This window comes from Falco rusticolus, chromosome 8 (genome assembly GCF_015220075.1).
Source record: "Falco rusticolus isolate bFalRus1 chromosome 8, bFalRus1.pri, whole genome shotgun sequence".
Lineage (NCBI taxonomy): Eukaryota > Metazoa > Chordata > Aves > Falconiformes > Falconidae > Falco > Falco rusticolus.
The window spans coordinates 46,832,297-46,849,812 of NC_051194.1; the positions used below are offsets into that span (position 1 = coordinate 46,832,297).

General features: G+C 40.2%; 1 protein-coding gene across 1 annotated transcript in view; it reads left to right on the forward strand.

The window, feature by feature from the left end:
• MTX2 (metaxin 2) overlaps positions 1 to 17,231 on the forward strand; it is a 35,345-nt gene extending 18,114 nt beyond the window's left edge. The window contains exons 4-10 of the mRNA XM_037397595.1: positions 9,427 to 9,499; positions 12,426 to 12,502; positions 13,247 to 13,339; positions 14,055 to 14,093; positions 14,504 to 14,629; positions 15,269 to 15,345; positions 16,729 to 17,231. Of these exons, the coding sequence (XP_037253492.1) occupies positions 9,427 to 9,499; positions 12,426 to 12,502; positions 13,247 to 13,339; positions 14,055 to 14,093; positions 14,504 to 14,629; positions 15,269 to 15,345; positions 16,729 to 16,939 (696 nt within the window). The 3' untranslated portion in view covers positions 16,940 to 17,231. The remainder of the gene's footprint in view (positions 1 to 9,426; positions 9,500 to 12,425; positions 12,503 to 13,246; positions 13,340 to 14,054; positions 14,094 to 14,503; positions 14,630 to 15,268; positions 15,346 to 16,728) is intronic.
• The last annotated feature ends 285 nt before the right edge of the window (positions 17,232 to 17,516 follow it).

The window sequence follows — 17,516 nt, forward strand, 5'->3', positions numbered from 1 at the left end:
TACAACTTCAGGGATGGAAAAATGGAGTTTTAAACGAATTAAAACTGAATTACCATAGGAGAGTATATTTCAGTGTGAAGCGGAGAGCCTGTCCAGGCCTCGTCTCCCTTTGAAACCCGGTGCAGGTAAAGCCTTTTTTGTTTAGTGCCTGGATGGAAGTAGTGTGGCTGCATAGGAGGGAGGGGGTTAATACAGCTGTGCTGTGCCAGGCCTCTTGCTTCAAATGTTAGGACTTGCTGGGAGGAGGAATGTGGATGTTGAGACTGCCTCTGTTATTACAGGTTCTTCTGAAATCTTTATGCAAGTAGTGTCAGAGTCTTGCTTAAAAGGCTGTCTAAAATGTTCAGGATTGTGGAAATTCTCATAGCTGTCCTGAGGTTATAGAGCCTGCAGCTCATTATGTTAAGATATGTATTAATTGCTTGTGCAATTGATGTCCTTATAAATGGTCTTAATATATTCCAGGAAAGCGCATTTAGAATTGTCTGTTCTTAGTCCTGAATGACAGAAGGATGTTTGGGCAATTTAAAATTGTGTTACACAGACCAACTGCTTATTTACTTCAACAAGTAATCAAATGAATGTGTAAATCATGCATGATTAATTGCCCTTGACAGATTTGTGATTTTTTTTTTCTTGAGTGTGTGTGTGTATATGAGCAGTGGTTTGTTTTTTTCTCTAGGCAAAACATTAGCAGAAATTTGAACTTGTTGCTGAGGCTTGAACAAAGGCTTAGTACTGAAATGAAAATCTGACAGTCTTTTTTTTAAAGAGAATAAAAGTTGGAATTCTTCATGATGAGAAATGCAGTATCAACATAATCAATCTAGCACATTGCGTTGTAGCTGAAAACATGCTTAAATCCCAAGCCATACAGGTACTATTTGTGAGTGAAACATCTTTCATATAGTTCTAAGATGAAATTACCCCTGAATGAATAGCATCTTCATTTATCTTCAAAACCTGTGTGCTACCAGTGAATCTACTCTTTCTGCATTCTACAACAAGAATTACATTATACCATTAGAGCAGTGTTGTGCTGCAGTGTAAAATAGATTGTTTTGGAGAATGAACGTGGCTTTGCTATAAATTACATTCACAGGTACAAAGGAATTTGTTATTTTGTTTAAAATAGTCACAAATATAATTAAGCTCTTAATTTATGTTAAACTACACATGTGGCCATTACCATAACTGGATTAGGAATTTAATCTGTCACTCAAAGAATGATACTGAACAGTTTTCATTTATAACCTTAGACACACTATTTCAGTTACAGGGTCTGCAGCTGTTTGATATGAAAACTGAATTATTCTGTAGATTTGTTCATGGTTTTTAATTTTAAAATGTGTTCCTGCAATAAAGTAGAGAATAACTCTTTAGTTGTCATCACATATTGTCCTTTGTATGCTCATGAAATAATGCAAAAATGAAAACAGAAAACGCCTTTCACTCTTTTTCACAACAGTATTGTATAAGTGCTTTTAGAAGTGCTGCTGAATAAGAGGTGGCTTGGAGTGCCTCGTTCTTTATTAAAAACTAATCATGAATATATCTTCTTCAAATGAAGCCTGGAGTGTGCCATCTGAAAATAGTGTTGCTCATGTTGGGGATATAAGTTGCGAACTATTTGAGTCTTGACATAAGTAATTTCATTCTTGCCTCTGATCTCAGAAACTGCAATCTGGATATGATTTACATCAAATTGTAACTAATTTTTAATGAGTATATGTGTTTTGCTCATATGTATTATTGTGCGAGGGGACTGAAGGGGAAGGGAAGAGCATTGTGGTGGAGCTTTGAAAGGGTGATTTGCTGCCTGATGTGTATTGTATTTCCAGCTGACAGTGTCCAAACAGCCCTTCCTTAGCTGGGGAGAGCAAAGAGGAAGGGAGAACAAGAGTAAGAATGGCATCTGAAACAATTAACTGTAAAATACAAACGTCCTCCCTCCCGTCTCTTAATTCTTTCCCATTGTATTTCATGCACAGTCATTTTCCATCCTTGTCATCATAGGAAGACGCAATGGCATCCCTTTCTTGCATTGTTTCGAGGACAGCGGCAGTAGCAGAGACGAGAATGTCAGTTGTGTGAGAAAAGGAGGAAGGGGAGGGTGGGGTGAGTTGCCCCGTGGCTGGCTGTGATTTCTGGGCTCTGGGCTTTTGAATTGGGCTAAGGCAGCAGAGAGGTGATTGCTCTGATTATTTTTTTAGATACCTGAAATCCAACATATTACCTACATTTTGAATTTGAAATTGGTCAGGCTATAAGAAAACAAAATAAGCCTTAAATTGATTGTGTCCTTTAAGCAATGCTGTTGTAACTGTACTCTGTAATTCTGGCAGGAGGTGTCACCTGCCATGATTGAAATGAATGATAGGCATAAGATTGGTGATTAATACTGTAACAAGTGTCACCTCAGAGCTTCCTATCAGCCCTTCTGCACATAGCTGCTGATACTTCATTTTCTCGCAGCAAAAATATGAACTGGCTTGTTCCATGCTGACTTCGAAAACAGAGTGGCTCATGCTACTCTTGGGGAGGAGAAGGCAGTGCAATGCAAACCATAGTCCTGTGTGGATCAGCTTGTGGTAGAGCAGGAAAGGCGCTGAGAGGCTTCTCCATGCCTTTTCTTCAATTCGTTGTCCTCACTTCCACAGTCTTTGTTCCCTAGTCTAGAACAGTAAATACTGGGAGGGCAGGGAAAGACAGACATAATTAATCTGGTGGCACCTTTTTATCTCCCTCTCCTCTATTTTCCCTCATGGACTTGCAGCCCCTCTCCTCCTCCCTGTTTACAGCAAGATCTCCCATTAAAAACAAGGTGCACAGAGGCAGTAGTAACTTTGTAGGCTTGGTGCTTTCAGTCTGGAAGAAGAGAGACAGCATTGCTAGAAATACATTGTCCACATTTCTCCCTTTCCCTGGTGCTGGCAGAGTAGCTGATGCTACAGGTAGAGGGGCTGAAAGAGCATGAGAGGGGAGACTGTTGGCCTGCAGGGAAGAGAGACAGAATAGGGCTGTGTTGGAGAGAAGCTGAACAGACCCCATTAAGCTGAATCTTTATTTTGTAATGCCTTTACCTGTTTCTTATATTAACCTCATCCAAAGAAAGGACACACTTTGTTCCAGAAGTAAATTAAGTGTTTGTAGTAGACATTATATTAAACATAAGTTACTAAACTGGACAGTTTTCCAGGCATCTGCTCCAGTCATTGAATGCTGATACAGCACAAGAAATCGGGCCCCTATTTTTAAAAGTACAGAAATGCAAAGAGTCAATGGAACATATGAATAAAAGAGGCACTCCTGCTGATGCCAGGGGAATAAACCCAGTTCTTCCTAACTGAGATTTCATTATCCTTGTTTTATGCTGCACTAACTAGTATGAGCCATGAAATTACTCATTCCTTTTAAAAGCCTGAGTGTTTTTGTTTGATGTCCTTCAGTTGTAGTGAATGCCATAGATTTATGCCTGAAGGAAGTTACCTTTATTTGTGTAAAGCCTATTGGGAAGTAATTTCTTGATCTTCTGTAACATGGGCAAGGGGATATGAGAACATTAATTTCTCCTTTTTATCCTATTTGATTCAAATAGTTAACTCTTTGGATAGGTGTTAAGCGTTAAAAAAAAAAGTTTATCCTTTCCAGCAGGAATTCGGTTCTCCTTTCCTTGCTTAGAGTTTGTTTAGGAGAGTTCTTTTCAAAGTATCAACAAACATTTTCAGTGAACATCTTTACTTTGGACTGGAAAACTTTAGATGAAGTAATGTGTACCAGTTTTACCACAGACGGGAGAGATAATTGCCAGCCCTACCCCCCGCCACCCCTATTCTGAAGAACTGCAACTGCTGTAGTATTATTGCATGAGAATCCTAGGTGCTGGAGGAGATCCAGGTTGTAGCCTACAATAGTCACCCTGTTCGTTCTTTGGCAGTACATTTTTTTTTTTTCCAGAGGAGAAAAGAGTGGGAAATCTAATGCTGTTCTTTGGAATTACAAGTCAAGGTATGACACGCTATGCTCAGTTAAATGTCTTGTTTCTAGTTTTGTTGTTACAGTCTTGCTTACCATTTTTAGGTGAATTTTCACAAGGGCTTGATTAACTAGCTTATGTCACTTGGAATTCAGTTGGCCCCTTTCAGTCCTTTTTTAAGTTGATCAGTCAAATTTATGATGTTAGCAATAATCTCTGATGTACTAGAATAAGCATGGGCCCTTGATCTTTCAGATTGCTCAGCTTTTGATGCTGTGTCTTTGAAGGGGTGTTGATATCTTCATGAATCTCAGCAGAACTGCACTGGGGTGGTTTCAGCCTTCAGCCTTTTGCCCTTCACTCCAAAAGCACTCAGAGGAGCTAAGCTCACTCCCTTTTGCTGGTTTCTCCGACAGGAAGAGTAAGGGTTTATTTGCCTGCTCAAATTATATGTGTGAGGTACCCAAAGGGAAATGAGATGCTCTGAGCTGAAATAATCAGTGTTTCACTGCATCTTTTATCAGGGTTGGAAGCCATGACAGTCTGATACCATCTGCACACCAAATGTGTTGGTTCTTGACATTCTATGTGAGCGTCAAAAAGGGAACAAATCCTCCCTTGATCACTGGGCTAAAGTGTTAAATGAGATAGAGACTCACAAAAATTGCTGCTTTGTCCTGTATTCTCTCTGTATGATTTCTTTGATCTGTGCCAATTTCAACTATTTTGGTAATACTTCATGCCACTTACTATCTAACATCAGTTACTGTCTAAAATCTGATTTTGCTAATTGAATGCATCAGAAAAAAAATTTTAGAGGCTTTCTGGCAGTGGATATTTGTAAGAATGCATTGGTCATGATCCTTGTCCATCTCTTTTTCTAAAAGAAACCATAATTTCCATAAATATGAAATGCATTCACTGTGCTTGAAAACTTGAAAAGTCAAAAGCACTTATGTTGCTAATACTTCCAACGCTTTTCAATGACATCAGTGGAAGAATGTAAGTACTCTCCTAGCAATGCAAATTGTAAGGCTTATTTCTTAGTCTAAGCCCTCATAGTTTGGGATAGCACTGCCTCTTTTTATCAGTTGCCATATATTTTTCAGTGAACTTGAAGGCTCTCCAGTTGACCGTTAGTTTAAGCTGAATCAAGAAATGGATACTGGCCTATTTCTCTAGGTAATGATTAGTTCATCAGTGTAGATTCAGTAAGGATTAAACGTGTCTCATATCGTGGGGCTTTGCTTCACTTTCCTGCTGCAGAACAATTTTTAAAGAGCACTTAAAACTGAATAGGTCATGCTTTGGATGCAAATTACAGCTCAGCATATTGGTCTTTTAATTCCCTGGGTGTCTGTCTTTTTAAAGATGTAATTGTGGGTTTAATTTTTTTATTTTTTATTTTTAGGTTTATGGTATGGCACAAAATGGTTTTTGTCTTCAACTCTTTCACTGTTCTGTTTTCCTTTGGTTTTGTGTTTCATTACTATTGCATCACTAATCTTAAAGCCAATCCTAAATACAGACGAAGATTGAAGTGTAAAGCTGTTAACACGTGGATGCTGAAGGGATAGCTGGAACAGGCCTTGTAATGCTTCTGGAGAGGCAGCCCCAGTGGCCACTGTTCCTGAACTCCACAGGAGGACTGCTGGGGTGAATGCAGAACCAGATGGATTTGTCCAATTTTAGTCTCGAATCACTCTTTAGTTTCCCAAGCTCAGTCATCTAAAAAACATTCATCAGAACTGAAGATGAGTATTCCAAGGAAGTTTATTCAGGTTTTTGGTTTGGTGTTTACTTTAGGGTCATCTTTTAAATTTTTTAAAAATTATTATAACCTCACTGAGGGTGGACTGACTTCTAAGTTTACTAGAATCTGTGCTTTATTATGCAGAGTAGCAAACATTTTGTTTAGTTAATATTTCTTCCCAATTTAGAGCTCAGTTCTGGCTCAACTTCCTCTCTCCTCTTTTCTCTTAGAAGTGTGAAAAAGGCACATGGTCCCGGCGTGTTTGCATTTCTGAGATGCCAAAATGGCAATGTATTCTCAATCCCCTTTGCACTAGGCCAGAGGCTGAGGTAGAATTTCCCTGCCAAATGTAATAAAGGTTGATATTCTTTGATCTATGGATGTTTATTGAGAAGGAGAGAGAGAAAGGTCAGATTCAGATTTTTGATGGAAACTTGGCTGAGCTCTTTACACTGAAAAGATTTTATTTATAGTTCAGCCTCTATGTTGAGGACTGTTTTTCACAGTCATGAACTGTTTTTGTTAGAAACCTTGTACACACAGTACCAATGTATGATGTGATGTACAGTAGGCAGTAATTTGCTGAAGCAACTCATGTAACTGAAGCGTTCTGTGCCAGTGTGTCTCATTTTTGACATGCTGATATGAAAAAGTAATAGTTCTCTGATTCACCTCCTTTTGCTTAAATATGTCTCTGTACTTAAGTTATTCATGTGTTGCCCTAACTCCAGTGCTGTTCAGATTTTTTTCTTCTAAACCTGCAGTGAGAATAGTACATGGCAGTTATAAAAGTAATTTCTAGCTTAATGCAGAATTGGAGAGTTATTTTAGTGCCTTACTGCAAAACAAATTCATTTAGGAAGCCTAGACCAAATGAAACTTAACATATTTTTGAGATGAATTTCAACAACTATGGACTAAGTAGTTATCCTGGTTTAACCCCAGCCGGTAACTAAGTACTACCCAGCTGCTCACTCACCCCCACCCCTCGGAGGGATGGGGAGGAGAATCAGAAAAGAATGTAAAACTCGAGGGTTGAGATAAGAACAATTTAATAATTGAAATAAAACAAAGTTAAGAGCAATAATAATAATAACAATTATAATGAAAAGGAGGGAGAAGGGAGAAAAATGAATCCAGAGGAAGGGAGAAAAGAAAACAAGCGATGCACAATACAACTGCTCATCACCTGCTGACCGATGCCCAGCCAGTCCCTGAGCAGGGATCTGCAGGCCCCAGCCAACCCTCCCCAGTTTATATACTGAGCATGACGTCCCATGGTAGGAATATCCCTTTGGCGAGTTCAAGTCAGCTGTCCTGGCTGTGTCCCCTCCCAGTTCCATTTCCCCAAGAAACTGAAAGGTCCTTGACTTGGTATAAACATTACCTAGTAACAACTGAAAACATCAGTGTGTTGTCAACACTGTTCTCACACCAAATCCAAAACACAGCACTGCACCAACTTCTAAGAAGAAAATTACCTCTCCTGCCAGCTGAAACCAGGACAGTAGTATGGTAGAAGTTCACTCTGCTCCTCCCACCCAAAGAGGAAATTCTTTGGAGCTGTTGTTTGATGCCATCAGCTCCACTGCAGCACAGTACTGTTGAGATGATGTTAGCTACTGGTAGAAATTTCAGAAGAACAAAGTCTGTGTACCAGTTGAGTTAGAGTGTATGTTTTTGGTGTGTTAGATTGTGCCCAGCAGCGGCATAGGAGCATGTATTTAATAGAAACCAAAGTCTCTGTATTCTTCACTGTTTCCAAAGAAGTTGCATATGAAGCCACCGTTTGGGCAGAAGACATGATGCATTTAACAGTAGCTGGAACAGCCTGGACTTTACTAGGTCCTGCAGAGCCAGGAGGCAAAGGAAGAGACCCTGGGCTGAAGCAGACCAATGCCTTAAATTCTTGTTTAAGAATTAGTCCTTTGGGTATTCTTACTGTTTGCATGGAGTTCGAGATGCTAAGACAGCAAAAGCCTCAGTTTTTGGTTGACTAATGGGTACACAGACTTAGAAAGTGGGGTGGTGTCAAATGTGGCCAGTACCTTGTATCGTCTTTGGTTGATAGTTGCATCCTTAAGCAGCAGTGGAGGTTCCAGCTGGGATTAAACACTCTAGATAGCAATTTATTGCTAAATAGGGCAGGAGCTGCAGTATTTGGCTTATGTTGATGATGACTAGTACTCTGTGTCTCTGTCTGCATGTGCATGTATAGTAATTGGCTTCGGAGTAGTGCATTAAGTTAAAGAGTTACGCTGAGGACATCAAAAGATGTTAGAAACCAGGTTTCTGGTGGATTTTGCAGAGCCTCCATGGTTCTGAGGCAGCCTCTTGTCAGCCATAATCAGTGTCGTGTGTAGCAGCTTGTGACCATAGTTTCTTGCTTTAAATTGGGATTTGAATTTAAGTCATCTAAACCTGCAGGAGCCAAATGTTGTAATGGACTGTGCAGTTGTTGAATTTGGTTGGAAAAGGACCAAAGCTTTTGGCTTTTTTTTCCCTGGATTGGGTTAGGTTTGGGAATAAAGGGCTTGGAAGAGCACAGGAGAGAGGAGAGCGGGGGCTGTTTGGCTTGTTTTGTTTTTTTCCTTGATGGATACTGCATAAACCACCAAGTTAGGAACAGGACTGATGCCGGTATCAGTTCATGTCTTATGGTCTCATTTAGTGCAGATGTGGGTAATCTCAAGGTTAAGGTTTAGGTTACTTTGATGTCTATGATTATGGTCTCAGCATCTAAAGCTGTGAGAGTGCAGTTTACTGCCAGGTCCTGCAATTTGAAGAGGTAGGAGGAAGCTCATGTGGAAAGTGCCATGTTACGGCAGCATTTTTCTTCATGGTGGTAACCGTCTTGGTGTATGTTTTTTTGACCTCAAGCCACTGTGGATAAATAAGTATAATTTTGGAATCTGGAATTGTGACCTGTCTAATTGCAAAGACAAAAAGAATGGTAGGACTTAGCTGAGTGGTGAGAGACTCCGGAGATTAAGAGGTACTTTACTGGCCATGTTCTGTCCAAATTACAAGTATTTTTTTTGATATTTTGGTATTTCAACAGAAGCACACTAAGGATTTTGTGGTGATGGTAGGTGTTGGCAAAATTGTATCCTACTGAGAATGCTTTGAATCTGAGGTTACAGATAGAAGCAGTAAATCGATCACTTACGCTCTCCATGATTCACATAAATTAAACATCATAAATACTTCCTCCCAAAGCAGGCTTGTGCTCTGACAGTATCATAGAGCAAAACTTCTGGCAGCTATTGTAAATATAATGTAGGAAGGTACTGTAGGTGTTCGCCATGTTACACCGCATGAACTTGGTTAGCCGGCTTTAGCCAGAAGAAGCAAGTACTACGATTTTCTGGAGGGGCAAAATGTCACTTAATTTTGTACAGCCACAGCACTAATTGTGTCTGTCAGATACTGCTTCTCTCTGCTTATGTTGAAAAAACAGGAAAAATAGATAGAATTCCAGTCAGTGACTGGATGATAAAACAGTTGTCTAAGGAAGTTAAAACCCCCCTTGTTTTTCTTTTACCTACCCTTCTTTCTTCCTAAAAGCAGTATGCAAGGAACTATACTTCATAAGCGATACTAGGAACTGCTAAAACATAGTCAAATGCATTGAGAATAATACATTTGTTTGTCACTGGTCTATTAATGCTTTTAAAATGTGACTCTTTGTTTCCAGGCCTTTTTGCAAATGTGCAATCTGCCAATCCGGGTGGTTTGCAGGGCAAATGCTGAGTACATGTCCCCATCTGGTAAGTGTGGCCTTCATTAAGATTACTACGTTATACCTCCATTTTGATACCATGGCAACTACGCCTTGTCTTGCTGATAACAGTCGGTCGGTGCAACCGTGCGCGGGTTGCCTTCCCCCTTCCTCTTCAGTGCAGTTTCTCCTCTGCAAACAGTTAAAACAAATGCAAAGTAACAGTGGCACGGTGTGTAACTGTGCCTGTGAATGCGGTACCCATACAAAGCATTCAAACAGTTTAGATGCCTGGTGGAAACCTTTTCTCAAATGCCTGAGAGTGGTTGTGTCCTGAAATAGAAAGACATATGTTTCCAAAAGTGGCTTTATTCTGTATCCAGGGAATGTTCCAGTGAATGCTGTTATATTTTCCCATTGCTGGGGTGAGACGACGCTGGAGAAAGATTATCTTTTGTTACCCTGTCTGGGATATGATGCCAGGATGTTGATACAGGAGAAGACTGAAGGGTGCATTGTCGCTGTTCAGGGTGATAGAGGATTTAAATCTTCCTCTGATCCATGAGTCTGGCAGAACATCCCAACTCACCAACAATAAATAAAGCATTAGAAGGGTACACAGCCTGCCTTTTGCTGGGGATGACTGGTTGCCTAAAAACATCCAGAGGCCAGCTTCAGAAGGTTAACTAAAACCCAGAGAGAGTTGCTGAATGCAGGGCACAGACGTCTGGCAGTCCTTGCAGACTGTCCCAGATTTTTGTTTTGTGAGGAGGTGCTGCTTTACTGATTACCTGGCTCTGGTGACTGCCACGTGGAAGTGCTTGTCAGTATATGTCTGTCAGCTGCATGGGTTCTGCTGCTGCCATTACTGATATTTTTGTCAAAAGCAGTGGAATTAAGCTATTTTAAAAAAAAAAACAGTTGCCTGGCAGTAGCAAAAAATCAGCAAAATATGGAGAGAGATATATTATTTGTTGGTAAATAAAGTAGCTTTGAAATGCTGAATTCATGCACAGAGGAGCATCTTGTGTGCGCAGGAGTAGGAGTGGTGACAGTTGCATGTTTTCATTTCTCTGCCACTTGCACCCCATGTCCACACTTTCTGGCATCTGACGTTGTAATTGGGTTTGAACACTTCCTTCTTCTGAAAACAAGGAGCATGAGAGGGAAAACGATACTGCTTCAATTTAAACGTAGGTAGAAATACATGTATTATTTTTGCCCTTACACCTGGAGTCCCTACTATTTTTATTCACTTGCCACATGTTCTGTCTTTATATTGGTTCAATCTTTAATGATAATTCAAACAAGGTTGTCATTTATTCCCTTCTCCCTCCCCACCACCCTCTGTCTCGCAGCAGCAGACAAAGATCTGCATCTCATCTTTTTTGGGGAAGGTTATTTATCTCATAGTTGTCATAATGATGAAACCCATTCTGAGGGAGTCAGAAGCACGATACCAAAGAATTGTCCTGGTATGTGAAGTACAGTCTGACTGAAACCACTGAATTCTGCAGCACAGAGAAGACTCTGTTTCCTTCTGCAACCTGCAGTGTGCGGATGCAGATGAAGCCTTTCTTGGTGTGGTGCACTTCATTTATTACCCTTAGGCCGATGAGCCAGTGAGAAGTGAGTGTTTGAGCTAGGCCAAACAGTAGGTATTTTGTGTTTCATTGAAAAGAGTGAATGTATTGCTAATAACATATTTGGAGTCAGGCAGGTACCGATCTTGCTCTTTGTGCTGTCTATGGAGAGCAGAGTTTGCCCACAGTGAGAGGTGGGAAGGTAAAAGGGTGCAGTGCCCCACTGCACTGGGCAGGCTCATTTACTGCCTTTGGGTTTGAGGACATTTTCTGTAATACAAAACATCCAGCATTTATCTCTGGTTTGTGGATTATTTCAATCATGTAAATAATGCTAAATGATTTATAAGTTTGGTGTTTATCAGTTGCACTTGGATGAAGATTTGCAGAGCAAGCAACCTGGTTAGGGTGGATTGGAGCAGGAGTCCTCAGCTTCACACGCTGAGAGCTGGGAAAAGGGGCATATGGCAACTTCTGTCGTACTCCATGGCACGCTGTGTGTGACAGGGCTTCCTCTTGTACCCCTGCCTGCCTTAAAGCTTTGGCTTGGTTCTGTGTGTAAGAAAAGTTACCAACCAGAGAAAGACTGTCTGTTTTTAGCCCTGCTTCACACTGGGCTATCAGGGCTCAGCTTCATAGACTGAATGGTCAGCCTTCCTAGTGTTACCCATTTTTGCTTCCATGATGGTGAAGAAGCTCCTTCCTCTGCCTGGCCCTCCAGATGGAAAAGCTGAGTCTCATACTGAGAACCTCTTCCTGACCCCAGGACCACGGGAGCTTGAAAATGCCGGCTCACAACTAGAGAGTAAAGACTGGGGCAGCCAACAGGAGCCGGCTGGCCCAGTCATTGGAAATCTAAAGGACCAGAGGAGGGAGAGTCAAGACCTTGCCTTGCTGAGTGTGCATTTGCACTTCCCCCTGCTTGCTTTCCTGGGCATAGTGCCACATCTCCCATCATTTCAGCAGCCCTTTCCCTGACAGTGGGATAGGAGGGAGGATGGGAACACGCGTCGTAAAACTAGCCAAGGGCTCTGTCTGCTTTCCTGGGATTTCCCAGCTGTACTTCAGAGATACGTTGAATTAAGTCTTTCCGGCAAACCAAAATCCATTATTAAAATACAAGTCAATAGATCTCACTCAGTAACTTTGAAATACACAATTGCAAGTATTGTATGTAGAAAAGGTTTAGGAGGAGGAAGATGTTTGTTATTACAGACATTCACCAGGTGAGCTATGCATTAGAGCTTTGCCTGTGCTCATTTGAAAAAAAAAAAAACAAACAACAAACCAACCCCTAAAACCACTGATGCAATATTTAATTGCTTTGAAAATTGTAAATTATGTTTTACAGGTATAAAAAGCTCTTACTAAAATACATTTCTCATTTTACAGGCAAAGTTCCCTTTATTCATGTGGGAAATCAAGTAGTATCTGAACTTGGACCCATAGTCCAGTTTGTAAAAGCCAAGGTAATAGTACATTGTTTTCAGAAATTGGTGAATAGCATGTTAGTCCTGCTTAGCATTGTGCTGAATTGATGTGCTCTTCTGGAATGTTACTTCATTTGTTAAAATAGTGTAGAAATGTAGTGCTGTTCTAAAGAAAAGATACCCTGGCATAGAAGTTTGTTGAGGTGGAGACGTTTTTCTTTGTCATCTACTCAAATTCTGGAAGCAAATTCTATGCAGAATAGCTGCATAGCAGTGCTAGTTTCTGAGAACTTTTTTCTACATGCCCTGTCTCAGGATCTCAGAGCTCTTAAACCCAGAACTGACTGGTTTAAATTCTGAAGTGTCAGGTACTGTTCAGATTTGCCTTTGCCTCCACCCCCCCCCCCCCCCATATTTTAACCAACACTGTCTTTTCACTGAGCAGTTGATAAAGCTGTATCACAGATGTAAATTTGTGTTTACTTCTTGCCACAGAGGTACACTAACCTGGGGCTGTGTGCTCAAACTGTGTTCATCTATAACTGGTAATAAGTCTGTATTTCTTGTAGGTTAGCTATGTTACGTTAAAATTTTTATTTTTAATTCTAAAGGATACTGTATGTAAAAATAGCCTGTGTATTTTGTTACTGAGCTATGTAAGAGATCAGGGTCTGAGCCAAAGCTCATTGACTTTAGAGGTCCTTGGGTCAAGCATTGCTGAATATTCCAATACTATTTCTTACACGTTTGTCTTTTTCTTTTTTCTCCCCCTCCCCCATTTAGGGCCATTCTCTCAGTGATGGGTTGGATGAAGTCCAAAAAGCTGAGATGAAAGCCTACATGGAATTAGTCAATAATATGCTCTTGACAGCAGAGGTACAGCAAACTGTAGTAACTCCACACACTTACATAAGTGACTATAGGCAAGAAAGCTTGAGGATGTTTCTCTGTATTGGAAATGCTGCTTATTCTTAGGTGAGGTCAGCAACTTTTGGGGTGAAAGGAAGCAGGAATAAGTTCTCTGTGCTCTATAGATTGCTTGCTGAAATGTTCCTCTAGACACAAGCTGCCTGTATGATTCCCCAAACTGAAATGTGTCATGTATCTGTAGATGTAACCAACTGGAAAATGCCAGTGGTTCCTGGGGTCCTACCCCAACCCACAGCTGGCCAGGCATCCTGCGATCACCTTCTACAGTGTGTGTGCTCGCATGCCTAGTGGGAGGCTGGGGTCCTCTGCGGTTTGTGTCTGTGGCCAGTTAACGAGATGCCATCCCAGCATGGGAACTGTGTTGGAAATGCTGGTGAGCTGCAGGTGGCTGAGCAGCTGAGGGCTGGTAACCTGTCCACGGAGCGTGTGCAGCGGGAGTGGGCTTTTGGTCTCAGCTTGGTCCTGGTGCTGGTGAAGTAAGGACTAGCAGCTGAGCTTTTGCCTTCCAGTTCTAATTTCTTTTGTACATTCAGAGGTTTAACAGAAGGAATGAAATGGAAATTTAATCTAATATAGAAAAGAAAATTCTACTAGTGAGAAATTATTGTCTCTGTATTCTGCTTTATTAGGAAGTTTTAGTAAGTGTTCTTTCTGTTCCTAGCTCTATCTCCAATGGTGTGATGATGTTACAGTAGAGGAGGTGAGTGGTTCTGCAGCATTTATCTTAATTAAAATTTAATGAGAAAACACTTTCGCTCACAATTGCAAGTCCCTACTCATAAATGAAACATTGAGGTTTATACCGTTAATGATATGGTCTTTTCACTTTAATTTCGCTTGCATATACATTTTAGGGAAGTTGTGTCATTACTGGAGTTAGCTGACTGCAGAACAGATGCGGGTTTTGTATGTGTTTCTGAAGTAATAGTTTTAAATGGTTATGCTGCAAACTATAAATTCTGCACAAATAATTACAGCATGTCATACAACTCCCTTTCTCTTTTACAGCTCCCTTTCTGATAGAAGTATTTGAACATTAGCTATTTTATGCATAGAGGTATCTGTATTTTCTTATATGATAACACGGTACCTTTCTGTTTCTCGACAAAGATTACTCACCCGAGGTATGGCTCTCCTTACCCGTGGCCTCTTAACCGCATTTTGTCATATCAGAAGCAGTGGGAGGTAAGGCGAAAGATGAAAGCCATTGGATGGGCTGGAAAGACACTTGAACAGGTCAGTATGAAAAGTGAAGCTTTTTTAGCCTGTTTTATTTTTTCTTTATTTTTAAAGGCTTTGAAGAGTAGCACTTTCTTGAAACAGATGTAGGAAAAATATATATTCTGTACTTAAAACATTATCTAGAGTCAGATATTTGCCTTCATCAGCAATAAATCTTACATTATGTGCAACCCGATGGCGTGGGAGGAAGGATGTTTTACCATGAGTCTACATTTCTGGTGATGTTAGTTTAGGCAGTAGTCCTGAAAATAGGTTTTAAGTAATGGCCCCCACTTTCTGTATGGTGTGGGGCACACTTTGCAGGATTGTGGCTTCCATTGTCAGAGATGTAAAAAAAACCCCCAAAAGCAAAGTAGTTTTGAGGTGTAAATTACTACTTTTCATTAAGCTGAGTTATCAATGTTATGGGAAGCACTTAATCAGAATTGCCTTACATCAAATGTTAGATTAAATAACTCTTAGCTACCTGCCTCCTGTGTAGGTTTGATGACTGACTGTAGCAGCTTCTGATGTGCCAGCATTGTATGTACCGTGTTCCCACTGTCAGTGCAAATAGACGAAGGAGGTTATTTTTTGCAGTGTTGGTATTTCCCCTGACAATACCGATCTTTTATCTCTTGTGTGTTTTGATAGGTGCTTGAAGATGTAGATCAGTGTTGTCAGGCTCTCTCCCAGAGATTAGGAACACAACCGTATTTCTTCAATAAGCAGTAAGTTACTCTTTACTGAAATACTACATCCAGGAATGTGAGATACAGATATATGGAAAACTCCTGACTTATTTTAATGCTGCATGATTAGTTGCAGACATACAAATGTGTGACTGGAATATAAACATGAAGTTTCAGAAATAAGTAATTAAAGGTTTTAAAAGGAAAGTTTATATAAGTTTCTGGCATTTATGATTTAGTTTTAATCCTGCTTGTCTTCTCTACAGTGTCTACCACAACCTATGTAGGGTACAAATGTACACCTTTATACTGTGAGTTTCTTATTAAAAATTATACATTTAGAGCTTTACTCTAATTTCTTGGGTAACATTCGTTAATAGGTACAGGGGAGTGAATGTATGTCATACCATCCTGAGCTGGGCAGCTTGTCTTGCCCTTCTTAACACCAGGGGCAGTTCTGAATGAACTGAGCTAGCGTGAGGGTGCCTGTGAGTTGTGAGGACTGGGGAGGAAGCTAGCCTTGTGTCAGCAAAGTGTCAGTTGCGAAGTGAAAACTAGAATTCACATTCCCAGGGGAGAAAAAAGGAACAATCTGGCCTTCATGGGATGTCTTCTGCTCTCACCAATTTATTCCAATTGCAAAATGCTTTTTTTCCCCTTTGTTTTTTTTCTTACTAGTATTTTAAAAACGTTACAGATTTAAATGACATCACATTAGCTTCTTCTTGTCTCCTGTGCGTAGAGAAGACTAGAAATGCTCAGGTCTGGGCTTCAGTTAACTACATCTGGACAGGGAGATGTCTTCAAAAGGCAGCATACGGTCTTGGTTACTTTTCTGTGTGTGTTTTTGCCCCTTAATCTTTTCCAAGTTGGGTGGGTAATGTAAATTGAGTGGATACAGAAATACGCATTATAGAAGAAAAGTTTGAATTGCATCTTCTCAAATCATTCTTAAACATAGTATAACCTAGATAAAACATTGTTTTATGCTTTTCCCCCCCCCCCCCCCTTCCTCTTAATTTTGTGTGAGATAATAGCTGAGGGTCTTATTCTTCTGCAGATGTATGTGTGTATATATATATATAAAAAAAAAACCAGACCCAAAAGACATGACAAACACTTGCCCTTGTTACAGAACTAAGAGGTAGAGTATGGTTTGATACTGGATCAATACCTCTGGCTGATCTGGGAAGTGTTATTTCCACGGTACCAAAAGCAAAGAAAGATGCGATACTGAGAACTAGCAATGTGCGTATATACTGTATACACAGTTTTCGTGCATTTGGCAAATTCAGTGTTGCCTGGTTTCTTCCCTGTTCTTCAGTTGTGTGGCTCCCTAAAAATTATTCAGAACAGCAGGATTTTTCTTGATTAGAACTTGTCTTCCAAAATACCTGTTCTTTTTTCTGTTTGTTTTTACAGACCGACTGAATTAGATGCTCTGGTATTTGGACATCTGTTCACAATCCTTACTACTCAACTAACCACTGATGAACTTTCTGAAAAAGTGAAAAACTACAGTAATCTCACAGCCTTTTGTCGGCGAATAGAGCAGCAGTACTTTGAGGGTCACGATAAAGACAGCTCCACAACTGTTGCAGCCCGATCTGCTAAGAGGTCCTTACTGAGATAAGTGTGTTGTTTGGTGGTTGAGGTAGATTGCATTTCAGTTTTGGGCTTTGTTATTCAATTAATTGATTTCTGAGAATGGAAATGTGTGTTAGCTTTTTAAAACTGCCAAATCATTGTGGAGAAAGAAAAAACTCTAAATGCAGTTTTTGTGTTGTAGAATATACCATGCATATTTAACCTGAAACAACTGTATGGGCACTTCAGTTTTACTAGCCTGTATGCCACTTACTCTAAAGTGACCTTGGACAAATACTGTATCTGGATAAAAAAAATAAAATACTTTAAAAAGTCTCTCTCTGATTTTTCTAAATGCCTTTGTAAGTTTTATGTTTTAAGGTTTTAAGTTTGCCTGACAGCCAAAATTCATTCAGAAACTGGTGACAAAAACGTCTTGGAGCTCTGCAGCACACAAGTGATGTGCTTTTACTGTCAGTTCTTATTTTGTGTCAAAGTGGCTCCTGGCTGTCATTACTTCTTATGTGTCCTACCTCTGCTTTTATTTCTTGTTCACCTTCAGGTTTTGGATTTACATTTTTTCCCCTTCCTATGATTTCCCTGTTTTAATCCTCAGTTTGTCT